The sequence below is a fragment of the Bufo bufo genome, chromosome 2, assembly GCF_905171765.1.
Source record: "Bufo bufo chromosome 2, aBufBuf1.1, whole genome shotgun sequence".
NCBI lineage: Eukaryota > Metazoa > Chordata > Amphibia > Anura > Bufonidae > Bufo > Bufo bufo.
Window position 1 is genome coordinate 259,445,763 of NC_053390.1, and position 27,429 is coordinate 259,473,191.

Here is a 27,429-nt window from a genome sequence, read left to right on the forward strand (position 1 = left end):
ACGTTCACGAGCCCTTAGTAGCAAGTGGGTCATTTCAACTCAACTTTTGGACAGTCACATAAAAATAATATAACAAAAACAAAGACAGGTGCACCCTGCGGTCTTACTAAGCCCTCAAACTGGTGTTAAAATTGAGAGATTAGCCAACAGGTCCTATGTGAGGACATGTCTGAGCCCGAGCACCGCGCCAAGGTTTCTCAAGTAGCTCTGGACCTAACGCTAAACCTACCTGGGCCATGTGGGCAATACCAGGAGCCAGAGCTACTTGAGAAACCCTGGCACGGTGCTCGGGCTCAGACATGTCCTCACGTAGGACATGTTGGCTAATCTCTCAATTTTAACACCAGTTTGAGGGCTTAGTAAGACCGCAGAGTGCACCTGGTTTTGTTATATTATTTATACTGTTTATTACATCCACACAATTGCTATCCTGTGTAGGATGTCCATTATGGTACTTGTGGTTCGCCGCGGTCATCCTCCATTGTATGCATTTTTTGCTGGGGATTGCCATTAGCAGCGGACCACAAGTGAAGGATCCGCCCCCCCCCCCCCCGGTATAGATGCGCCACTGCATATGGGGTTGAGCCCTTCCTGCTTTTTAATTTGTAGTTTGTATCAGTCACATAAAAAGACTATAGAAAAGAAGCAGAGAAATAAGTAGATTGTAGTATGGAGAGATCATCTAATGCTGGAAAAGAAACCACTTGGGGGAGAACATGCCACATTACAAGAATATTTGAATTAGGTTTTGCTTCCTTTTTTTTTTAACAAAACAGGAAAGAAAAAAATATTCATATCTCAAAAACAATAAAGAAGGAAGGAAATATTGGTCTAAACATCCCAGTTACACTAATGTGGTCACACCCCTGCTGTGTAACTGTCTGGAGGTCATTTTTTGTATTGTACACGTCCCCTCACACGGGGTCCACTCAGCCCACCACAAATACAGCAATCTACGGCTCGCCCTGGGATGAGAAAAGAACGACAGTTGGACACTACGCCGATCTGCCACCAGAGGGCGCTAGAAACTGGAAGTGAGAGGAGCGACTGTGAGGCAGAAAAGGACATCTTGCTTATGGGAAAACATGGCAGCTCGCCTTATCAGGAGACATAAATTCCAGTTGTAAGAAGCGGCATTGTATGTATCCGGGAAGAAGGAGAACTACAATAAGCAAGTCATATAAATATGAAGCTCTCGCATACAACCGGCTGAAGGAAGGTAAGCTGTCAGGGCCGCCCCCGGAAGTGACGTCACACGGCTCATATTTTGTTTGAATTGAATGGCGGTAAGGAGCGCAGTCCGGTGAGTCATTAGTGCGGTTATTGTTGTGAATGACCCTTGCGGTATTTGCTAGGTGCACGCTGGTTTTCTAGCAGTTGTGCGGGGGCTCTACAGCTCACTGTCCAGTGTAAGGGAGGGGGTGATAGTTGTCTGTCTCCTCCTAATTGGCAGTACGTAGGTGAACGGTATGACAGGGGACAATGAGGTCTCCCCCTGTGTCAGCCCATCATCATGACCTTTGTACTTTATAAAGAAGGTGATGAGATCAGATGTAAGACATATAAAGTGCCTTGAGTGTCTTCTAGCCTAAGGGTCTGTTCGCACTGGGGTTTACGCTGCGGGTTTTCGCAGAATTGTGGGTAAGAAATGTGCAGCCTTTCGAGTAAAAATCAGTGTCAGATCGGTGACCCATGAGGAATCCTCAGCAAATAATATCTGCACTTTACGTCTGAACACACACATTAAGACTCCATTCACACGTCTGCATTCTGCGGAACGGTATGGCGGACCCATTCATTTCTATGCCCGGATCCGGAAATGCGGATCTGCACTTCTGGGTCTGCATTTCCGTTCCCGAAAAAAAATAGAACATGTCCTATTCTTGTCCGCAATTAAGATTAGGCATTTTCTATTATAGTGCCGGCGATGTGCGGTCCACAAAATGCGGAACGCACATTGCCGGTGTCCGTGTTTTGCGGATCCGCAAAACACATATGGACGTGTGAATGGACCTTAAGAAGAAGAAGAAGAAAATCCCTTTATTGTCCCTCAGTGGGGACATTTTGGCATAACAGCAGCAATCACATTCATAACAGGAGCAAAATAAGAGTAATTAGAAATGAAAGAGTAAAATACAAGAAAAACATAATACAGAATTTACTTAAAGGGAACCTGTCATGTGGATATTTGATTATAATCTAACTAATTATATACAATCATTAACTACTAAAAAGTGCCTTAGATGTATTCACTTACTGGTGTGACAGATGGTTACCTCATAATATACACACAAAGAGGCCGCATGCTAATGAGCTGATTTGAGTCCAGCGTTATGTCATTGAGTCCAGCGTATATTTAATTCAGAGCTATAGCCACTCCCCTGCCCACCTGCTGCTGATTCCTATGGAAACAAACTGTCATTCAGCAGCAGGTGGGCGGGGAGAGTCAGGAGCTCATGAATATTCAGGACTCATCATTATCAGCTGGAGCTTTTCAATTCAAGATGTTGGCAGATTGACTGGGTCAATTAAAGAAAGTGACCCAGCATTTTGCTAAGAGAATCAATCACTTATTTATGTTGCCCTTAGGCCTCTTTCACACTTGCGTTGTTGGGATCCGGCATGCACTTCCGTTGCCGGAGGTGCCTGCCGGATCCGTAACAACGCAAGTGTACTGAAAGCATTTGAAGACGGAACCGTCTTCCAAATGCTTTCAGTGTTACTATGGCACCCAGGACGCTATTAAAGTCCTGGTTGCCATAGTAGTAGCGGGGAGCGGGGGAGCGGTATACTTACAGTCCGTGCGGCTCCCGGGCGCTCCAGAATGACGTCAGAGCGCCCCATGCGCATAGATGACGTGATCCATGTGATCACGTGATCCATGCGCTTGGGGCGCCCTGACGTCACTCTGGAGCGCCCGGGGAGCCGCACGGACGGTAAGTATGCTGCTCCCCTGCTCCCCGCTACACTTACCATGGCTGTCAGGACTTTAGCGTCCCGGTAGCCATGGTAACTATTCAGAAAAAGCTAAACGTCGGGTCCGGCAATGCGCCGAAACGACGTTTAGCTTAAGGCCGGATCCGGATCAATGCCTTTCAATGGGCATTGATCCCGGATCCGGCCTTGCGGCAAGTCTTCAGGATTTTTGGCCGGAGCAAAAAGCGCAGCATGCTGCGGTATTTTCTCCGGCCAAAAAACGTTCCGTACCGGAACTGAAGACATCCTGATGCATCCTGAACGGATTACTCTCCATTCAGAATGCATTAGGATAATCCTGATCAGTATTCTTCCGGCATAGAGTCCCGACGACGGAACTCTATGCCGGAAGACAATAACGCAAGTGTGAAAGAGCCATATGTTAGGACACCATAAAACTAGTGACAGGTTCCCTTTAAGAAATTCACTACTTGTGGTTATAAATCCTAACCGCTGCTGGGAGGAAGGACCTCCGATAACGTTCCTCCGTGCACCCAGGATGCAGCAGTCTGTCACTAAAGGAGCTCTCCAGCTCCACAACAGCTTCGTGCATGGGGTGGGAGACATTGTCTAACAGGGATCAGCAACCTTCGGCACTCCAGCTGCTGTGAAACTATAACTCCCAGCATGCAGGCATGCTCGGCTGTTCGTCTAACTCCTATAAAAGTGAATGGAGCCTTCTGGGACTCATTAGAAGCTGGACAGAGCTGCTTGGTGTTCAGTAGCGCCCCCCAGTGGTGGAGTTTCAGAGTGTTTTTTGTTTTCAATAAAATGGTGAGTGTGCAATAATGTCTCCGTTAATTGTGATGTGAGGGTAGGTTCACACAACGTTTATTGGCATGGATTTCAGCGTGCATTCGAAGCCGAAAACCATGTGAAACTGCCTCTCATTATTTTCATTGGGACGCTGCGCGGTCATTCTTGCCAGGACTTTCCCTGTGCGGTTTTTCAAACCACGCTTACAGTTTGGTAAGCTGCAGCCAGAGCCTGCTCGCGGTTTAGTTCCATGGCAGAAAACCGCAGCGTGGCTGTTTTTGATGCTGTCGATATCTGTCGCGTGAACCTACCCTGTCAGCTAGAACACGGGTATCCTTATAAAATTTGGGAGGCTGTTTGACAGTCAGGGGTTTTCAGAATTTTCTTTTTAAATTGGCACAGATCAGGGGACAGTATAACATGAACCAGAAAATTATTGCGCTACTTTCTCACACCCATGTGCAGTCGTGTGATAGCTGCGTTTCGTAGATCTGCCCCAAACTCCCTGCATCATATTAATCTAAGATGCTCTGAGTTCCACCCCAAGCATGGGTCTAATGTCCCATTCAGCACCATGGGAGTATGGGACAGCAGACCGCCGCTGTAGATTAGTCTGACCACACACGGCCAGTGAAAGTAGTGGTGCTCATCTTTTCAATATCTCACTGCTGCAGCTGTGGAGGTCATAGGTCATGTGACCTCTAATGCCAGTCACTAAAGGGGTTCTTCGGACCTGTACCTAAAATGACTCCGCTTACCTGTGGAGAGCATACACTTTCAGCAGCACTCACCCTTTCGTCGCGTGGATAGGGGATAACTTAAAGCGGTTGTCTCATCTCAGACAATGGGGGCATATAGCTAGGTTATGACCCCATTGTCTTATAGGTGTGGGTCCCACCTATATCGGGAATGGAGCCCCGCAAAGTGGTGGCTGAAGGACTCTGGTCCGGCCACTACCAAGCGCGCTCCCCATAGAAGTGAATGGGAGCGCACCACACATGACCAGCCACTGCTCCCATTCCTTTCTATGGGCCCGACGGAAATAGCTGAGCCAGTGCTCGGCTATTTTCGGTGGGCCCATAGAAAATGAATAGAAGGCGGCCGTGCATGCGCAGTGCGCCCTTCGGCACTTTCGGGGCTCCATTATCGATAAAGGTGCGGGTCCCTGTGGTGGGAGCCGCACCTATCAGACAATGGGGGCATATCCTAGCGATATGCCTCCATTGTCTGAGATGAGACAACCCCATTAATGTAATTGAAATATGCCTTTAATAGTTCAGCCCAAGCAGAGCTGCTTTAACCCATCATATCTTGGTGTGGGTAGCAGATAGAGATGAGCCTGGTTTTGTTTAAAGGTCTAAGCTTTAGGCTTCATTCACATGTTCGTAGCTTGTTTTGCGGATCCGCAAAACACGGACACGGCAATGTGCGATTCGCATTTTGCGGACCGCACATCGCCGGCACTAATAGACTATGCCTATTCTTGTCCGCAATTGCGGACAATAGGACATGTTCTATTTTTTTCGGGAACGGAAATGCGGACCCGGAAGTGCGGCCCCATTGAAATGAATGGGTCCGCAATTCCATTCTGCAAAATGCGGAACGAAATTGCGGACGTGTGAATGGGGCCTTAAAGGAGTTATTCTGGAAAAGATAATGATGTCTTATCCTCAGGATAGAACATCATGATCACATCAGTGGGAGTCCAAGTCCCGACATTCTCGCTGATCAGCTGTTTCAGGAAGCCGCTGCACTCACTGAAGCTATGGTGAGCGATGCAGACTTCGGGCAGCTTTCCAAGGACAGTGCCGTACATCCTATGGTGGCAGTTCTTGGTATTGCAGCTCAGCTCCATTGACTTGAATGGGGCTGAGCTGCAACTAGGCCACATTACCGATGTACAGTGATGTCACTGGCCTAGGAACAGGTTGCAACGCTCAAGGCCTCTTCTAACAGCTGATACTGATGACTTATCCTGAGGATAAGTCATAAATATATTTTCCGGGATAACCCCTGGGCCTCAACTACACTGCAACTTTTTGTAGTGTGATTGATTTTAACTATTGATTGACAGCTGCAGTCTACAAGATTGCATTAAACTGAGTGCAAGGATTTGGACTGCAGCTGTAGTTCCATATTTAAAGGGGTTGTCTGGGTTCAGAACTGAACCCGGACATAAGCTCCCCTTCAAACATTTAGCCTGTAAGAGTGGAGCATTTCTATCTATGGAGCAAGGGCTGTTTGTCTACTGCCGGTGACGTACCCAGCTTTTTTTCAGTATGCTAGGCGGAGGCTTCTGCCTAGCAGTGATCCCGGTGACTTTACCGGCACTAATAGGCATTCTTTACCGCTGCCAGTGTGTAAAACAGGCTTCCGTTTAGCATCCCCATTGGAAGCCCGGTATGTCACTGGTAGTAAAGAAATAGCTGTTATCAGTCGGGCTGGGAACTTGGGAGTGATAGCAGCTGAAAGCGAAAGCAGGTTTCAGCTGCTTTCACTCCTGACCAGATTTCTAACAGCTATATGTCCCGATATAGAGAAGATCATGCTGTGATCCTGGTCATGTTTTAAAGCATAGATTGTGATCTCAGCCAGCCTGGAGGAGGAGGGGGGCAGAGGGTTAGTTGACAGACTGCAGGATAAGAGAAAAAAATATAAATTTGGCAACATCATAATCATACCGACCCACAGAATATAGTTACTGTGTTATTTATACCACACAGTGAACTCCGTAAAATTTTTTATTTAATACAGTATATGAATCCCAAAATGGTTCCTAAAAAATTAACTAAGCAAACAAATAAAAAATAAAAAAACTCAACAACTTGGCCCTTTAAAATTCAAGGTTTCATACAGCTAAATTGACTGTTAAGGGGTTAATGTTATAAGCATTTACTGTGCCCCTTAGGCCAAATGCACACGGCTGTGGAACACGGACGTGAGTGGTCCTTGGTATCCCGGCCTGGCATCCTGCTGACAGCAGGAGCGCACGGCGTCATTGGTGGCTATGACGCCGTGCGCTTCATGCTGCCGCTGCACTACAGTAATACGCTGGTAAGATCATACCAGTGTATCACTGTACAGCAGCGGCGGCATGAAGCGCACGGCGTCATAGCAACCAATGACGCCGTGCGCTCCTGCTGTCAGCAGGATGCCAGGCCGGGATACCACTGCTGTGTGCATTCGGCCTTAGACTAGTTTCACACTAGGAATAGGCTGCCGGAGTTCATCACATCCGTCGTAGCCCGAAACTGCTGGATCACAGCCTTGCTACATTGACTATAATGGGACCCAGCATGGATCCGGCCTGTTTCTGTCAGTAGTGCTAAGATTTGGCTGGACAAATACTGCTGCAAATTCCAGCACCTGGAAATGGTATTCAACTGATTTTTTTGGGACTCATTTGCATTAATTTCAGTGGAAGCACATAATCTGATTGCAGGATGGATAAAAATCAATGATTTTTTTTTTATTTAAATCTGATTTTTTTTTAATATAAAATGCTTTTTGAGGAAAATATATTACCATCCAAAGGTTATTACATCATTAAAAAAAGATTAGTTTTTTAATTGTGTAGAATAAGGCTGTATATGTTTACTTTTTTTTTGGTAAATAAATTCCATTAAAGGGCTTCTGTCACCCCCAAAACACATTTTTCATTTTTGGGCTTGTTAAAATACTTATTGAACGACTATTCCCTATATAGGGCTCTTACCTTGGTCTGTGGCTTCCTTTCATTAAAAATCAATCTTTTAAAATATGCAAATGACTTCACTACCAGCAAGTAGGGCGTCGGAGGAGCAGGGGAGAGGGGATCCTGTGGCCACTGCCACCAATGATTAATACTGGGGGGGGGGGCGCACTGCGCCACCAATGTTTTTACTATTGGGATGGGGGTGGGGGGCGCACTGCGCCACCAATGTTTTTACTATTTTTACCAATGTAAAAACATTGGTGGCGCAGTGCGCCCCCCCCCCCCCCCCCCCCCAGTATTAATCATTGGTGGCAGTGGCCACAGGATCCCCTCTCCCCTGCTCCTCCGATCGGAGCCCCAGCAGTGTAAGCCTGGGGCTCCGATCGGTTACCATGGCAGCCAGGACGCTATTGAAGCCCTGGCTGCCATGATAAGCTCCCTGCTGCTGTGTGCACAGAGCACAGAGCAGCAGGGACAGTGTGAGGTCTTATTCACCCTGATAGAGATCTATCAGGGTGAATAGGACAAGGGTTCTAGTCCCTAAGGGGGCTAAAAGTTAGTAAAAAAAACCCCACAAAAATATTAAGTATAAATGAAAAAGATAAAAAAAAAAAAAAAAATAATACACGTTAACAATAAACATTAATTTTCAGCAGATTTGTGTAGGGAAAAAAAATTTTTTCCTCAAAAAATAAAAATACCCAGAATATCGGTATAAATTATCGGCCTGAAAGTTGACAAATTATCGGTATCGGTATCGGCCCTAAAAAATCAATATCTGTCGATCCCTAGTGACGTCATCGACGCAGGCGCACTGAGGGAGTGCTGAGGAGGCGAGCGTCCTTCTCTCAGAGTGCCTGCGCCGAATCAAGACTGGGATTTGAAATGCTGACAGGGCCAGCCGGAGGAGGAGAGCGCTCGCTGGCCCTGTCAATCAACAGGAGGAGGGGGCGTTTTTTTAAACGGAGGATGCGGCGGCTAGTAGACGCCCTACTTGCTGGTAGTGAAGTCATTTGCATATTTTAAAAGATCGATTTTTAATGAAACGAAGCCACAGACCAAGGTAGGAGCCCTATATAGGGAATAGTCGTTCAATAAGGATTTTAACAAGCCCAAAAATGAAAAATGTGTTTTGGGGGTGACAGAAGCCCTTTAATCCATTCACAATGTCATGCTCTTCCAGAGGTTTTTGTAAGATTATTGGGCAGTTTCTCTGCCTACAAGATATTATCACAGATGCTTGGTTTGCTTTTGCAGTTCTCAAAACTGAATTTGACTCAGCAGAGATCACATGCCTCTTCTTCACAGCAAAAATGTTATAACATGAACAGAGTTGAGAAAAAATAACCTAATCCTAACTTCTACAAACCTATGAATACAGAATCAACCTAATCAAACTAATATGAAAAGTTGTTATTCTAAAAATCTTCATCTACTTGCATATTATAAGTTATACCAGCAAAAATTAGTCTTTATGTAGAAAACTATGATTTAAATCAAGCCTTACTGACTAGCGATTTAAATTGTGATTTAAATCAAATCCACCCTGTCTGATTGTGCCATCACTCATCCACTATTTCTCCTCCCTGCGAAAAATCAAAAATAATAAATGTAAAATTTTTAATATGATTTGTTGTTCCAGAAATGTTGAAATTCAAAGTTGGAATCCGCGGTGGAACAGACGGTTTATCTTCAGAGCCTCTCACCAGCAGAGCTACACGGCTCCATCACTTTTTCCAGGTAGTGCCTTCTCCTACAATGGTGGAGGCTGTATTGGGGTTTACTCACGAAGCTGCATTGATGGTTCAACAAAAATAGTTCCAACTAATTTACTAATATTGAGTAGGGTTGTCAAGATGGCAAAACTTTTGGTTCATTTTCAATACCATAAAAAAGTATTGCGATACTCGATACCACATGAAAGAAAAATAAAACACCAAAAATTCTGTGTGCAATCCACATTTCTGGAACGTTCGGCGTTTTTTTTTTTTTTTTTTTCAGAGATAGGAGATATTTTAATAGTTTGGACTTTTTAGGACGTGGCGATACCTAATATTATTGTATTTTAATTGTTTATATATTTTTATATGTAAAATTTGGAAAGGGGTGTGGTTTATATTTTTAAAAATATTATTATTATTATTATATATATTTTTTATTTTTATTTAATAACTATTAGCCCCCTTAGGGGGCTAGAACCTGGGAAGCTTTTGATCCCTTGTCCTATTCAACCTAATAGAGATTTAGGGTGAATAGGATTTTACACTCTCCCTGCTGCGCTGTGCTTTGTGCACACAGCAGCAGGGAGCTTACCATGGAAGGCTTCAGTTAGCATCCCGGTTGCCATAATAACTGATTGGAGCCCTGCGATTTCTGTTCTGGGGCTCCGATCGGAAGCTGCCACTGCTCCAACAATGAAAATACTGAGGAGGGGGTGGGGCCCTGTAGCCGCTGGCCACTGCGCCACCAATGAAAATAATGAACCCCTAAATGCAATTGTAGGCAGTGGGCTGCTTTGGTGAGCCCGCTCCATACGTGGTGGGTGCCGGCTGTATCATGAGGGGGAACGACAATCCCGCCGAACCCTGTCATTTAACCCCTTACGTGCCGTGATCAACGTTGGTACATGCATTTAGGGGTTAATTATTTTCATTGGTGGCGCAATGGCAGCTTCAGAGCACCCTCCCTTTAATGTTTTAATTGGAGGCAGTGGCGGCCGCGTCACAGTGCGGAGGGAATCCCTTCCTTCTCCACTATGCTGCTGATGAGAACATGGCACCTGGCATGCTCCATGTTCTTTAATGAGAAAAGATACTAAGCTGGGCAGTAGCGCAGCCTAGCACGGAGAAAAAGCAAATCCCGGTATTATATTGATCCGGGGGAACAAGTATTGATTGGGTGTTGAAAGTTCGATACCCAGTGCAACACAATATATTGAGATGAAAATAGTTAGGACTCTGCACATGCAGACGATGAAGGAGATAGGTGGACAGATTATAATATCACTCTTACATCATCATTTGTACTGTAAGATTGTTTTCCAGGGGTTAGATATTCAATCCTCAGGATAGCTCATCAGTATTTGATCAGTAGGGGTTCCACTCCCAGCACCCCTGCAGATCAGCTGTTTGAATGGACTGAGCTGCACAAAACCTGGAAGTTGGACCCCCCACCGATCAGATACTGATTACCTATACTAAGGGTAGGTCATCAGTTTATAAGTCCTGGAAATTCCCTTAGGCCTAGTTCACACGATTGTTTTTTTTGCGAGTGTACAGGCCGTTTTTTTGTGTTCCGTATACGGTCCGTATACGGAACCATTCATTTCAATGGTTCCGCATTGAAAACGGAATGTGTTCCGTAAGCATTCCGTTTCCGTATTTCCGTTTTTCCGTTCCGTTGAAAGAAAGAACATGTCCTATATTTGGCAGCAAATCACGTTCCGTGGCTCCATTCAAGTCAATGGGTCCGCAAAAAACACGGAACACATACAGAAATGCATCCGTATGTCTTCCGTATCCGTTCCGTTTTTGCTGAACCATCTTTTGAAAATGTTAGGCCCAGCCCAATTTTTTCTATGTAATTACTGTATACTGTACATGGCATACGGAAAAACGGAAAGGAAACGGAAACACAACTGAACTCAAAAACGGAACAACGGATCCGTGAAAAACAGACCGCAAAAAACTATAAAAGCCATACGATCGTGTGAACAAGGCCTTACAGTTTGCCTACCTGCGATTTGAAATGTATACCAAACGCTGCGTTCTCTTCAAACAGCCAATCCGTGGGGGAGTCGGACCCCTTCTCGACAACCGTCTGCTAAATCTAGCTGTGTGATACAACGCTTAGTGAAAATGATCAATTCATTCAAGACATTGTGCCTGGTTTAACAGTGAATTTTATAGTGACAGACTCCCTTCAAATTGCCATGCCTTAGGCTACTTTTACATATGCTTTTTGCATTCCGGTTTTGCGATCCAAAATCTAAAAATCGGAGCAAAATGCTTCAGTTCTGTCCCCGTTCATTGCCAGTGGGGGCAAAACAGAACAAACCAGATCAGGATGCCTTCCATTCTGGTTTGTTCAGTTTTTTCCGAAACTGAACAAATTGGATCCGGCATGAAAATCAATGAAAGTCAGTGGTGCCGGATCCTGTGTTTTCGGTAACAAAATAAACAATTTTAATGCCAGATCCTGTTTGTTCAGTTTCTATTTAATACATCCGGATCCAGACGAAAAGGATGCATCCGAATGTATTAAATGAAACGGAAGCATTTTATTCAGGTTTTGAGATCCTGTGCCGGATCTCAAAAGCTGAATAAAAAATTGCTGATGTGAACGTAGCTTGTTATTTATTTGTCCGTTTTATTTGTATTGAGGACCTATCCTGTTTGAAGAGACTGCAGGGCTCATACGAGCGCTGCCTTCTATTCATTGTTTACCGGCTCGCCTTTGCAACTTCAGCATTGAGGAGTGTAATTCCACCTAAGCTGCCCCATTCTCTTCAATGAGATGGGTCCTTCCTGTTCACTTCAATAGGAAGGAGCTGTCCCATTGAAGTACTCACCGTTGCAATGGCAAGCCGGTAAGGCAGCGCAGCCTTCTCTTTAAACAGCCGATCTGATATTGATGACCTTTCCTGAGGATAGGTTATCAATATAAATAAAGCCGACAACCCCTTTAACTCCTTTAATGGAAACCCCGAAACACCGATGTGAACAGAGCCTTAAAAAAACAGAACGGCATGTGTGAATGCAGCCTTATCAGAGCTGTAGGGTCAAGCAGTATTAATTACTTCTTTACAACCTCTGCAGGCAATATCTAGCTCATCCAATAACTTTTCTGTTATACTGCATAGTCCTGTTGTTAATGCTTTAATTCTTTATCAAGTTATATTTGTTCGTAGGGGAAATCAGCATGTCAGTTCCCCTTGCAACAACAACTGTCTGCTCTAACCAGGGAAGGACTTCTGGATTCCTTATTCGTCCTCTTTGAAGAATGCAACAGTCCAGCATTGATGAAGATCAAACATGTGTCGAACTTTGTCAAAAAATGTAAGTTTAGTTTTTGGTTTTGTTTAAATGCAGTGGTCTCATTCAAAGATGCTTTAAAGGCGTTGTTTCACTTCAGTAAGTTGCATTTATCATGTAGAGAAAGTTAATACGAGCAACTAATATACTGTTATTATCCATATTGCTTCCTTTTGGCTGGATTCATTTTTCCATCACATCATACACGGCTCGTTTCCATGGTTACAGACCACCCGGCAATCCAGCATGGGTGGCCGTGCTTTTGCACAATATAGGAAAAAGAACTAGCCTATGTGAGCTCCCATGGTCCCGGCCACCAGAGAGGCTGACGCTTTTTCCTATAGTCTGTAACCATGGAAAAGAGCAATGTATAATGTGATGGTAAAATGAATCCAGCCAGCAAAGGATGCAATATGGACAATCACAATACATTAGTAAGTGGCTTGTATTAATCTTCTCTACATGATAAATTCCACTTGCTGAAGTGAGACAACACCTTTAACTGGAAAATGGCCGTGTTGCCCATAGCATCCAATCAGAGCTGTTCCGGATAGGAAGCTGTAGCACAGTCCACTCGGCTGTTTCCTTGGCTGCTGCATAAGGTTGGTATTCCGATCTTAGCCATGAATTTCTATGAAGGAAATATCCCTTTAAAGTATTTCAATGTTGTCCTGGTCCTAGTACATTGCAGCCTGTATTATTATCATGGAACGTCATTTAGTCCCATGGGTTGCCAAGTTAAAGGGGTTTGCCCATCACAATAAGTAAGCAAATAACTAATTGTTCACTCGTTCCAGGGCTGCAAATGGCAACTATAATAGTGGCTAGTGTGTCCAAAAAATATCATGTGTATGAAAGGCACCCTTATAGTATTTTTGTCTACAGCTCTGCTGCATAGACATGGCATTCTGACTGCTTACAGCTGCAACTAGAGGGAGCCTACTGCATAGTGGGGGCCATGTACTACACCAGTGTAGAAAAGTCGCAAGTTTTGTCAAAAATGCATTTTTTTGACAGAATTTGTGACTTTCTAGGTATTTCCAACACCCTTAGTGCTCTTCCAAAAAGTGCAGTGTGCATAAGCCTCTTAATAGACTGGTTGGATCTTCCGCCAGCGGGGGTTTTTACAGGTGTGTGAAACGCCAGTCTTTAGTAAATGATCACCACTGTGTAACAGCTGTGTGTTGCCTCTAGTAGCTCCTGCAGGTAGTCATTTCTAGGTGAGATATCAGAAATCCAGGAAAGATGGGTTGCCTTAGCAAAGCATTATTTGCTGAGGACTTTGGTTAATGGTGTTGTCGGGCCTGGATTTTTGTGGAATGATGAGCAGGTTGGTAGTGGGGCTCATCATTCCCTTCCTGTCCAGAACAGGTTTCCTATATAGCTCTGAGCCAGGTGATGGAGCTCAGCTCATTTCTGGGCTATAAAGGTCTGCACTATGAGCATGTCTGTGTGGGGGACTGGTTGAATAGACTGTCTTTCACCATTGCTGCTGAAGTCTGCTAAAACGTCAAAAAGGACACTGTAAGTTTACTTTGTGTTGTGTGGCTGATAGTAGGCCGCCCGTATTGAAAGGGTGATCTTGTGTTTAGTTAGTGCTTAGCCGAGCAGGAATTTATTTTGTGTTTTTGCCCGAATCTAAAGGCCTTAAATTTTTGCTTGTGGATTAAAATAAAGAAAACAGGCAAATCCCTGTGTGAACTGTGCCGTTGTGTCACTGTCTGATTGCTGTGCCTTCCACTATTGAGCTGACCCCCACAAGATATATAGACACATATATTTTTATATATAAGATATATATATATATATCATGTCCTCTCCTGCTCCGGACGGTGCACTCTTCCTGCACTCACCGCTCCCTGTTTTTTTTCCGGGCCCGCTGGTCGCAGTCAGGACACAGTGCAGAGTGGGGTCTGGAAGAAAGCCAGGGAGCAGTGAGTGCAGCGCAACGCTTCCCTCACTGCTCTCCTGCATACTGATGACCGCTTCCATTAGCATTTGCAACCTAAGACGCACTGCCATTTTCACTTGCTTTGCGGAAAAATTGCATCTTATAGTCAGAAAAATATGATGTATGTATAATATACACAATTTAGGCCTCATTGTGTGGGCTTAAAAGTTGCCTTGGGAATAAACTGGGTCACCATTTTTCACGATTTTGGAGTGCTGCCTCATTTTGTGTGTGTGTGTGTATGTATGTGTGTGTGTGTATATATATATATTTAATATGTGTGTTCAAAATTTATAAAAAAAATATAAATTTGTATATTATACTGTACACGTATATACATACACATATATTAGGGGTATGTGTGTGTATATATATATATATATATATATATATATATATATTATACATAAATACGGTGTATATAGCTAGATAGATAACTCTATGTTTTCCCTTAGATTCTGAAACTGTTGCAGAGTTACGAGAGCTCCATCCCAACTTTAAGGATTTTGAAGTGAAGAATGTAATTGGGCGAGGTCACTTTGCAGATGTTCATGTTGTGAAGGAGAAGCTTACTGGGGACATATTTGCTATGAAAGTGATGAAGAAGAAAGCACTTCTTGCACAAGAACAGGTTCTTAGCAGTTCTTATCTCTAAAAGGGCTGTAATTTGGGGCCTTCGCTTGGGTTGTATTATGAACTTGACTTTTGATATTTTATATTTCTCGTGCATGGCATTGGGGGACACAGCACCATGGGTATACGTCCAACTACCACTAGGAGGCACTAGATACAAAAAGTGTTGGCTCCTCCCAGGTACGCTATACCCTCTCCACAGGCACGAGGCTATTCAGTTTTAGTCTAGTGTCCGTAGGAGGCAGACCTGTCCTGCTTTTTTTTGCAGGTCCTGCTGCTTTTTTATTTTTTTATTTTTATTCTTTTTTTCTCTCTTCTGCAGGTCTCGGTGATCTCCACCGTTATACCTGCTGCAGGCTGGGGCTCCATCGTGTTCCACTTTAGTTGCCCCCCCCCCCACCTGCGGGCGCGTACTTCGGTACCATCGCCGGTCACCCAGTCCCCACAGACTGCATCCGCAGTGGCTTGCCGGCATTCCCACGGTTCCCGTGTTGAGTCTGCCGAAGGGGTGACCCTGCAGCGCCCGAAGACATCGGATGGTGAGTATATCGGACGGTGAGTATATTCCCCTGTCCCTGTGTCCCTGCCCCAGGGTTAGGTTCCCTCCTGTGGCCAAGGGGGTGGGATCCACCTTAGCCGGGGGTCCTGGGAAGCCTCCATCTTTCTCCAAGACAACCCCCCCCCCCCTTTTGTTCTTTGTGGGGGGGTTATATTCTTGTTTCCCCTCCTTTCTCTTCCCCCTTGGTTGGTTTTTCTCTCCTGCTTGGCCACACAGTCTTCTCCCCGGCCTTCGGGACTAGGCCTCATCTTCCATGGCCCGTTCCCGGCTCCCAGGTGCTCCGTTTGCCTTGATCCGCCCATCCCCAGGCGTCGCTTCTCCCCCCCTACCCTCCTCACCTAGTTTTGTGGGTCCGGAGGGCCCTCGGTCAGCCGCGATTCGCCCCGCCCCCCCTCACTCCATTCCCGGCCGCCTCAAAAATCAAGGCCACGGCTTTTGGGCCTGCTAGGCCGCGATCTTCCCGGCCCCTCCTTGCTTTCCGGACTTTTCTGACCCCGCCCGGCCCTCGGGAGGGGCTATCTCCTCCACCCTTTCCTGGTCTAACGTGGGTTTTCTCTTGGAGGGGGTGGCTAACACCCCACCCCCCCTCAATTGCTTCATTTCTCCTGCAGCCCTCCTGACCACCTCTATAGCTGCTGCAGCACCGCTTTGGGAAACCAAATCCTTTTGTGTAGGTCCCCCCTGAATGGGCTCCCTCCCTGTCAAAGCCTCGGGAACCTTGTCCGACTCTCCCAATCCCTGGCGGAGTCGCTGGACCGCTACCTACCCAAATTGCGGCCACCTCCTCCCTGCAGATGGGGCACGCTCAGATACCGGGTCCGGCAAGGGGTAGCTCACAGTACAACCTTGGTTGGTCTCAACAGGGTTCCACCCCTCCTCGGGTCCTCCCCTGGACAGGCCTGAGGCTGGTGACGAATCCTTTCCTGTCACCCCATCCGTTGCCTCTGGGGACACCTCTGCACCGATTCCTTCGGAACAGAGCATCAGGCGGTCTTCCTCCTACAGAAGCCCTCTGGGAGGTCAAGACTAATGTGCACGGCGGAACCTCTCCTACCCAGGGTTGGTATCCCCTCTAGTGGATTTTCGGATGGCGCTCCCCTGACTGCACAGGTATTCAACCGCACAGGTAAGGCAGCCGTCCCCGTGTTTAGCATACTGAGTCACCTACGTGGTGTCTCTGGTACGTACGCCTTCTCCTTAACAGGGGGGTACCTGCACCACTGCCATAGGCTGTACCTGACAAGCCTTTCTAGTTTCCCTATACCAGGGGCTATGCTCTACACATTTGAGAGTGTTCCCACCGGATCCCCATCCTGGTGCTGGTGTTCGCCACTCTACCTCATTACAGGGGGTCCCTGTTCTAGGCGAGCTGTTAGCTCAGGCAAACGCCTCCTGTAGGTTGGTGAGTAAAAAGCAATTATATCTGTCTGTTTCCAGCCGCCTTGCTCCTTTCATAGGTAGAGTACCTACACATACTCCAGATGCTGAAGCCATTACTCCTGGCGGGCTCTATGGTGTTCCATGCAGCACTATTTCTCCCTTTCGGGCGAGATATACAGGCCGCCTTCAACTGCCGTAGCAATTGCACCTGTCTGTTCCCAGCCACTTTGCTCCCTTCATAGGTCGAGTACCTACACCATCTTCAGATGCTGTAGCCAATACCCCTGGCGGGTTCTATTGTGTTCCATGCAGCAACATTTCTCCCTACGGGCGAGATATAGAGGCCACTTTCAATTGCCGTAGAATTGCCCCTGTCTGGTTCTAGTGGGCACCAAGCTGCCACCTTGATCCCTTCATAGGTAGAGTACCTGCACCATCTCCGGATGCTGTAGCCGTTACTCCTGTCTGGCTTTATGGTGTACCATGTGGCATTTTCTCTCCCTTACTGGACGAGATATTGAGGCCTCCTCCAATTGCCGTGGCCATTGCACCTACCTCTTCATAGTGTGCACCAAACAGCCATCTTACTCCCTTCATAGGTAGAGTTCCTGCACCGTCTCTGATGCTGCAGCCGTTACACCTGTCTGGCTCTATGGTGTACTATGCGGCCCTGTTTCCCTTTTTTTCAGGCGAAATAGAGGGCCTCCTTCAGTTGCCATTGCACCTACCTGATTGTAGTGTGCACCTGTCTTGTTCTTTGTGGTACCGTGCGGCCCTATTTACCCCTTCCCCGGCGGAATGTAGGTACCATTGCTAACGCGGTAGCTGTTGCACCTCTCTGGTTCTAGGGTGCACCATGCGGCCACATTGCCCCGATCTTAAATGTGGTACCTCTACCATCTCCAGATGCTGTACCCATTACACCTGTCTGGTCGTATCTCTGCACCACACAGCTGTATTTCTACTTTACAGGTTGAGGACCTGTACCCTCCAAATGCTGTCGCATTCCCAGATGCTGTGGCTATGTTTCCACTCTCCTTAGAGTGCAACATGCAGCCACTTTACCTATATTTTAGGCGTGTGTTTGTAGTACCCCAAGTGCTGGGCCCTATGGTGCAATCTGTGGCCCATACAGTTTCTGTATTACTGGGTGCTTTCTGCTTCTAATCTGTGCTGCGGATGTTGGTTCCATCCTTTTGGTTCTTCCATACATCTGCCACTCCGTTACTGTCGTGCTCAATGATCTCCTTGTACTTCTCAAGGCACTGTCTACAACAGGCCATCCTGGTTCAGCATGTGCATGGTTACCATATCTGGCAGGGGTGGGCCAGCCCAACCCCCACCTTGTCGGTCTAGTGCTACTTCTGGTAGCTCCAGTATATGGCTGATCTGTTCTGATCCGGCGGGTGGTCCACATACAACCACGCTCCCTACTTTCCTCCTTAGGCTGTTTGGAGTACTCTCCTCCTCCTCCCATGTCTCTCAGTCCAGTGTGTCCCTGCTGAGATTTCCTGGGCCTGTATCTGGTTCCTTTTTTTCCTGATACTTCATATGCCCAGAGTTTCCTCTGGTCTTATCTTGTTTTCAGAGGCTCGAGCCTCGTCTCCTGTTTTTGGGACACAGGACTTATCATTCTCTTTCCCTGGCCTTTACCTACAACCTCCTCCTTCTCCAAGGGTTGGCGGTTTCCTCTAGCAGCCTTGGGTTTTCACCTTTCAATAGGGCGCTTAACTTCATCACCTGCCTTGCGGTGAGGGGAGACCTGCTCCCTTCACATGTGAGCCTTGCTATGGCTTCCCTCACTTGTTTGGCTTCCAGTGCTTCCCTGTTTCCTTTCTTCCCTGGCCTGTCAGGGGTTGGCCACAGATTTTTTCGCTCTTTGGGTCTGAGACAATTTAGTGCGTTAGGTAGTTCCAACACGCGGTGCTGTCCTAATTTTTTCTCCAGCCCTTGGCTGAGCTCGGTGTTCCCCTTTGCCTTCTTGCATTTGGGATTTTCTTCCAGGCATTTGTCCTGGGGTGCTGGCAGTCTTCACTGCTTCTTCCTTGAGGTTTCTTCCTTGTTATGGAACCTCTTGCCCATTCAGTGTTTTTTCCTGTTGGGTCACATGGTTCTCCTGCACCTGTATGCTCAACGGTGGCATGGCTGTTCTTTTTCCACCCTCGGGACTGCTTTGGGACGTCCCATGGTGCTGTGTCCCCCAATGCCATGCACGAGAAAATTTGATTTTTTTGTACTCACAGTAAAATCCTTTTCTCGTAGTAGGCATTGGGGGACACAGATCCCACCCTATGTTTTTACTTCCGCTTCTCCGGGCTGGTCTCTTGATCTTTCCCGGTGCGGGAGTTGTTGGTTCCTTGCTTTTCTTCTCTCTCCTACTGCTTTTGGTACAAACTGAATAGCCTCGTGCCTGTGGAGAGGGTATAGCCCACCTGGGAGGAGCCAACACTTTTTGTGTCTAGTGCCTCCTAGTGGTAGTTGGACGTATACCCATGGTGCTGTGTCCCCCAATGCCTACTACGAGAAAGGATTTTACGGTGAGTAAAAAAAAAAAATCACATTTTTTAATGTTTGTTCGGGAATTTTGGGATGTGGTGATACCTGTTATGTTTATTTTTCTATGTGAAATTGAGAAACGGGGTGATTAGAATTTTAATGTTTTTATGTTTTATTTATTTTTTTATTACTTTTTACAGATTAACTTTTAGCTCCCTTAGAAGACTTAAACATACAATCTTCTAATCGCTTGTATTATACCTCCGACATATGCCATGTATGGCGTGAGCTCAGCATGTGCAACTCCTTGAGGACCCATTCTAACATTGCCTATTCTTGTCTGCGAAACGGACAAGAATAGGACATGTTCTATCTTTTTTGCGGCTGTGGAACGGACTTGCGAATGCAAACAGCACACGGTGTGCTGTTCCTATTTTTTGCGGACCTGTTGAAATGAATGGGTCTACAACTGCTCCTACTAAAATGCGGACCAACAATATGGTCGTGTGAATCGGGCCTAAGGCTGATCATGTACATGATTTTGCATTAAGTGATCGCCTAGCCTTACGATAGGCCATTGCTGTCTGATCGGCTGGGGTCCAGCATTCTGCACTCTCGCCGATCAGCTGTTCATAATTAGCTCCATTGTTTGACTTTGGCACCGAAACTATTCAGCACCCTCAACTGTGTAGTGGAGGAAGCTCATTACTACAGCACTGCCCCAATTAGAACAGTGCTAGAGCCGACAGAAAGCTGTAGTTCTAGCACCCACTTCCAGCGACAATGCTACACCTGAACAGCTGGCAAGGTTGCGGGTTGTGGGAGTAAAAGCTGGACAACCCCTGTAATGGTACAGTGGCCCCTCAAGTTACAATATTAATTGGTTCCAGGACGACCATTGTATGTTGAAACCATTGTAAGTTGAGTAATCATTCAAAAGCCCCAAAATGTCATCCAAGATAAGAGAAAATGAACATTTAAGAAAAATAAGCAGATAACTAAGACAGATAAAACTAGTACTTACATATAACAGTCAGGAACAGCTGCTCACTAGCAACTAATACAGCTATTATATCGGAGAAGTGGCCTTGATTGGTTGGATCTGAGGCATTGTATGCTTAGTCTAGTTTCAACTTATGATGGGTCAGACCACTGTATGTTAAAATTTTTTATCCTGAGGCCATTGTATCTTGAGGGATCACTGTATTTTACAGTGTTTGATTTATGATTGTGATCTGGGATTGTTCTGTCGCAGTGGCACACCATTGACAATCATCAGATGCATTGTTGCACAATATTCATGTCATGTGAGACATGTCATCGTGTAGCCTCAGCCTTTGGCTGGGACTAAACGTTGATGTGTGTCATGCGACAAAAAAATATTTGTGACTTGTCTGCAACTTGCTATCATGCAACTATTTTAGAGCTGTGATTTGGCTGTAAACACACTGCCAGGTCACAGAAAAGTCACACGTGAGTCTCATGGAGTAAAGGTCATGTACAACTTGCAACCTGTGACACAAAACCCATCAGGTCTGGATTTTTCACGACTTGTTGCACAGCGACACCATTCTCAATCGTTGTCAATGTTCCTCGATTGATTTTTAAATGTCACGTGATAGCTGCACTGCACAAAATTGCATAGTCAGTTGTAGTCAGCCTGTTACTAGTTAAAATCAATCAAAAATGCTGCAAAAAGTCTGTGTGTAGCCCTAGCCTAAGGGAATCTATGGCCCTGCGGTGCGGCTGTCGACATGTGGCCAAGTCATATAGAAAGAATATAGATATTGAGGCTCACCCAGCCTAAATCGTGCAGTGGTGCTACAAGAACTAAATTCACCCACCTAGTCAACTGGGGAAAAATATATCAAATATAGTATAGTCCGAGCACTTCCTGCCGACACATCATGTGACAAGCCAGCATCCTCTACCTTCGTTTGGTGTGGCTTCTGTTTGGGCCCATAACAGCAGGACGTACTACCTACTTACTGTGAGGACGGTATAGCCATCTGAAGACCTCGGGACAGGTAACAAGTGGTGTCGGTCTCGCACAGCCGTGGGACGCCTCGGCGTGTGGGTTATCATTACCGCACCACATTCACTGAACTTTGTTTGGATTTAACTATTGCTGTGGGTCCCTTTTGATTGGCAGGTTTTTTCAATATCTGTGCACACACATGGTGTTTCATATGCATCAGCCTGTTTGAAGTTGCATTGACTTTATTCATCGTTTCAGGACGTTTTATCCTCTTAGGAAATACGCTCCCAAGCATAAGCACTTTATATGGAGTACATCTCCAACCAAGCCCCCCCCCCCCCCCCCCCAAATGGAGTTTCATTATCCGGGTTTTTACTTTTATTTATGTGGCCAAGTCATGCTCACCCGCAGCAACCAATGGCCGCAGGAGTTTGTGGTAAACTTGTGCAGCGATTGGTTGCTGTGGGTGTTCATAGTTTGGCTGCACCATGAGGCCATATCCTAGGATTTCTCCAGGCCTGGCTATAGTTATGTGAACAACTGTGATTTAAAGGACATGTTACAGGTGTCTTTTTAGAATGGTTTAAGGCAGGGATGCCCAAACTGCGGTCCTCCAGCTGTTGCAAAACTACAACTCCCAGCATGCACAGACAGCTTACAGCTATCAGCCTACAGACGAGCATGGTGGGAGTTTTAGTTTTCCAACAGCTGGAGGGCCACAGGTTGGGCATCCCTGGATTAAGGGCTTGTTCACAGCTTTGGATCCGCAATAAAGCTGGGGTTACATGGTGACATGTTGTATGACAGCAAGTCCAACAACAGTTGTGTGACTGTGCAGGTTACTGTTGCAGAAATATTTTAGACTGTAAAAGCAAACAGACAAAAAAACTGCCAAATTGTAGAAAGGGCACAGAGAATGTCATAATCACACCCGACTTGCTTTATAGTCTAAAATGATAAAGTCACATGCCACTTGCAACCAAAAATCCAACAGTGTTGGAAATTTTGCGATAATCGTGTCACAGTTGTGACAGGTTGTTTGTCACATTGCAATTCCATAGATGAACAGCACATGCGATGACCTATTGCAAAATTGCAATCTTCATGTCTCTCGGTAGCCCCAGCATAAATATGTAAGGGGAACACCTTTAATAGTAATTAGACTGGTATAGATATTTATGCCTAGATAAAAAGTTGTATTATAATAAGGAAAGCTATATATATATGTATGCTGATGTTTGTCTGTTTTATAGGTTTCCTTTTTTGAAGAAGAACGAAATATATTAAGTAATCATAATAGTCCATGGATACCCACGCTACAGTATGCCTTCCAAGATAGGGAGCACCTTTACCTGGTAAGTAATACAACAAATGATTGCAAAACATCATAGCTACAGATGACAAAGGGAAACAGTATTTAACCCTTTAAAGGGCATCTGTCAGCAGATTTGTACCTATGACCTGTTACATATGCGCTTGGCAGCTGAAGGCATCTGTGTTGGCCCCATGTTCATATATACCCGCATTGCTAAAAAAAATGTTTTAATATATGCAAATGAGACTCTAGGAGCAACGGGGGCTTTGCCATTACACCTAGAGGCTCTGCTCTCTCTGCAACTGCCGCGTCCTCTCCACTTTGATTGAGAAGTCAAGGCCAGGCATAATCACATTTATATTGCCTGGCCCTGTCAATCAAAGTGGAGAGGATGCAACAGTTGCAGAGAGAGCTGAGCATCCAGGTGTAAAGGCAACGCCCCCGTTACTCCTAGAGACTTATTTGCATATATTGAAACATAATTTTTCTCAGCAATGTGGACACATATATGAACATGGGACCAACACAGATGCCTTCAGCTGCCAAGTGCACTTGTAACAGGTCAGCCAGTTTCATAGGTACAAATCCCATGGTTTATCTCTGTCTCCAGTTTAACATACCCTCAGATAGGGCATCATAAAACTGGTGACAGATTCCCTTTAAAGAGGACCTTTCATGGGTCCAGACATTATAAAATAAGTAGCACGTTATGTAAGGCATAAAGCAGGGATCTAATAGCGCTTACTATTTTTCCTGGGTGCCACTCTGTTCGCCCGCTGTGCCCCTGTTAAATTCTCCCGCCTGGTATGCTAATTAATAGTATCGGAAAAGGGAGGAGGAGACGCCAGGGTTTCTCAATGGGCGTCTCCTCCCTGGCTGTGACGCTCTCCTTTGTGATTGGACCGCGCTACATCCAGAGAGAAGGAGACGCCCATTGAGAAACGTCTCCTCCTCCCTATTCCGATGCTATTAATTAGCATACTAGGCAGGAGAATTCAACAGGGGCACAGTGGACGAACGGAGCTGCGCACAGGAAAATTAGTAAGCACTGTTAGATCCCTGCTTTATGCCCTACATAACGTGCTACTTATTTTATAATGTCTGGACCCATGAATGGTCCTCTTTAAGGCTACTTTCACACTAGCGTTAATATTTTCTGGTATTGAGATCCATCATAGGGTCTCAATACTGGAAAAAACGCTTCCGTTTTGTCCCCATTTATTGTCAATGGGCACAAATGTAACTGAACAGAACGGAGTGCTCCAAAATGCATTCTGTTCCGTTCTCATACCAGAGAGAAAACTGCATGCTGCGGTTTGCTTTCCGTCCTGGGATGCAGAGGGAGACTGTCACGCTTCGGTGTGGGAGGGAACCACCACACCGAGCATAGGAGGGAAGGGGGAACAGGGAATCAGGCCTAAGAAATAGGGAAGGAAAATGGACAGCTAGTGAAAACCCTAACCAAAATCCTGACTGACTACTAGTATGAACAGACCCCCAAAGGTAGGGGAGTTCATACGCAGGAATACCTAGAGTCCTATCAAGCCCTATAGGACCCTGGTACTAATGGCAGGGATGAGACTACCTGTTTCTCCAAAAGGAAGGATGAACAGGAGTCTCCTTCTGGCCTAATACTAACAATAGGGAAATGCAACACACAGAATCCAAACAAAATACAAAAGGGAAAGGAAAGACTTAACTTCAAAGGAGCAATAGAAGCAGCAGGAACTCAGCTGAGATCCAACCACAATCTATCCAAAAGTCCAAACAGAAGCTATAAACCGCACAGCATTGTGGGAGAAGCAACAATAAATAGAGAAGGTTAAATGACCCTAATAGCCACACCTGGGGAAAGAAGGTGTGGCAAGCACCAGAAACAACACAGACGTAATATGATCCAAGCGCAAAACATGTCAGATCAAACCACGTGTTGCCAGTCTCACCGATCTCCTGCCACCGGTGGCGGGAACGTCCGTGACAAAGACGGATCCGTCATGACCCACAGTGCAAGTCAATGGGGATGGATCTGTTTTCTCTGACACAATAGAAAACGGATCCATCCTCTATTGACTTTCAATAGAGTTTATGATGTATCCGTCTTGGCAATGTTAAAGATAAAACAACCGGATCAGTTCGTAACGGATGCAGATGGTTGTATTATCAGTAACGGGAGCATTTTTGCTGAACCCTGTCGGATCCAGCAAAAACGCTAGTGTGAAAGTAGCCTTAGTTATCGACAGGGTTATATGACATAAGGCATGCCCTGGGTCATGTATGGCATATAGAGACATTGCTGATTTTGAAATGGGTCACATATAAGGAATAGTTTGACTGACGCCGTGTTTAGCCCATAGAGGTATTACTTAGGATTCATCCATGAGAATAAGGATGCAGTATTGTTAATTCATGTATTTTAGAAAGTTTATATATTCTGCTTAAACAATAACTAAAAACAGGAATCTCACTTTACGAAACAGAACAAAATTGCTACATAAACTTTGCTTAAAGGGGTACTGCAGCTAAAGACCTTTATGAAGCAATAGTAGGATGTGACCTATGTCTTCTAGGCTAGTTTCACACTAGTGTTACAGAGATTCGGTAGGCTGTTTGGTAGGCCAGTAGTATTTGTCTGGCTGATTCTCGGCATATTTGCTGGGTTGTAGCTGGGTCTCTGCCGGTCCCCATTATAGTTAGCAGCAGCGGCTGGCAATGTCGTATCCAGAGAGCTCCTGCAGACTTTTCCCTGCTAGATCTCTGTAATACCAGTGTGAAACTATCCTTAGCGAGAAATGCAGTACAGTAGGCCCGAGCGCCAATGGAAGTCATAGAAACAGCCTTGCTTCATGTAAACAGGTCTTGTTAGTTTTGCTCTTTGGGACACAGTCCCTATGTTTGGCTTTTCTTTTCAGTGAACCTAATTTTGTATATCAGTTTAAAAACTAACGTCAATGTTGCAGGTTATGCAGTACCAGCCAGGAGGAGACTTGCTCTCTCTACTGAATCGCTATGATGACCAGTTTGATGAAAGCATGGCCCAGTTTTATCTGGCAGAGATAGTTCTTGCAATTCACAGTGTTCACCAGCTGGGATATGTACACAGGTGAGTATAGGGAGGGAGGACATTTTATACTATACATGCAAACTAGTCCCCTTCTCCATCCAACATCTCCAACAATCTGCAGGAACTGAGCTAAAATTATGATGGTCAATAGTTAAATAGTGCGGTGATTCAACGGCTTACTTTAGTGTAGCACGTTATATCAATTTCCTATTGCTGCCTGCCTTAGAGAGGGCAATCTGCTCAAGACATTTTTTTTTCTCCAGGATCAGGAGATTCTGTGGAAGTTCTGGCCTTTACTTTTGTTCTGTATACAGGGTTTAATGCCTGTATACAAAGACAATAAGCGCAAGGTTCAAACCTGCCTACAGATATCCTTTAAAGGGGTGGTCCGGGAGCAGGAAACATTATAAAATAGAAACAAAAACGGTTAAATCTCCTACTTATCTAACTTACTCTAATGTTTATGCTCTGGTGGTCTCCGCTGGTCCTTATTTTCCTGCAGTGATGCTGTGTCACATCCCCATGATCACTACAGCCAATCACTGACCTCAGCGGTGATGCTGGCCTGTATGGCACGAGACCACTGAGGTTAGTGATTGGCTGTATGTGACATCACTGATTCTGGAAAATAAAACCGGCCAGGACTACTGGAGTGTTGGCGCTGGAGCGGTGAAGGACTAAGCACGTCCTGCTGTTGCATTACACTTATTACTAAATTGGTATGTTTTCTTTTTAATCTGTTTTCCATGGTTACCAATTGTGAATGTTGTTTTTATGTTGCTGTCTTTGTATTCAATGACTGCAGATGTGTTAATAGAAAGTTCTTAATTAAATTAGAATGCAAAAACACAGTTATTTGTGCTTTCAGGTGTGTATGGTCTAATGCAGTCACAAAAGCCTAGATTTCCTTTTATTAAACCGATTTGCTATAAATCTAGAATTTATTGCATGCCAAGGTCTCTATACATAAGGTTTGTATGAGAAGTATCTAAGGTGTCAAGGACTGAGGGGTGTACTGCATCCGGACCTTAGATTGGTCCTTGAAGAGAAGTATTGAGTGTCATAACTGTGTCCACTCTTATCTTTGTTTTTATATGAACAGGCTGTCTAGGTTTCCAGGTAGTAAGTGCCTGTTATTAGCAGAAAATAATTATTTCCCTGTCACAGTACAGAATAGATTATTATCTGTACAGATATAGAGTATTTGTAAGTGCCTCTGATATGGGTAGGAACACCTAGTAAAGCCTGAAGAGATTCCCAGGTCTCATAGCCATAGGGATTGGGCTGCATCCTCAGGATAAGTCATCAATAATAGATTGCGGGGTCTTACTCCTGGCACCCTCGCCAGTCACCTTTATGAAGGTGCTGCGGCACTCATGTCAGTGTAATTACAGCTGTTTGTCCCATTCAAGGGAAAGGTAGAGGAAGCTGTAATTACACTGCACCACTGCTACAAGGGAGACAGCGTGCACGGCTATTTGGCGGGGGTGCCAGGTGTCAGACCTGTGCCAATCTGATGTTGATGACCTATCCTGAGGATAGATCATCAAAATCTGTAGCCTGGACAACCCCTTTAAATATTGAAGACCTATCCTCA

The 27,429-nt window shown here is 45.4% G+C and overlaps 1 protein-coding gene across 8 annotated transcripts in view; it reads left to right on the plus strand.

The window, feature by feature from the left end:
- Positions 1–923: 923 nt before the first annotated feature.
- CIT (citron rho-interacting serine/threonine kinase) overlaps positions 924–27,429 on the plus strand; it is a 155,903-nt gene continuing 129,397 nt past the window's right edge. For 5 of the 8 annotated variants that reach the window (XM_040416522.1, XM_040416523.1, XM_040416525.1 and 2 more), the window contains exons 1-6: positions 925–1,219; positions 9,069–9,166; positions 12,336–12,483; positions 14,866–15,041; positions 22,710–22,811; positions 25,729–25,871. In XM_040416522.1, the coding sequence (XP_040272456.1) occupies positions 1,141–1,219; positions 9,069–9,166; positions 12,336–12,483; positions 14,866–15,041; positions 22,710–22,811; positions 25,729–25,871 (746 nt within the window). In that variant the 5' untranslated portion in view covers positions 925–1,140. Of the gene's footprint in view, positions 1,220–1,270; positions 1,304–9,068; positions 9,167–12,335; positions 12,484–14,865; positions 15,042–22,709; positions 22,812–25,728; positions 25,872–27,429 lie in introns of those variants that run through there. The other 3 variants (XM_040416520.1, XM_040416521.1, XM_040416527.1) reach the window with 2 other exon arrangements.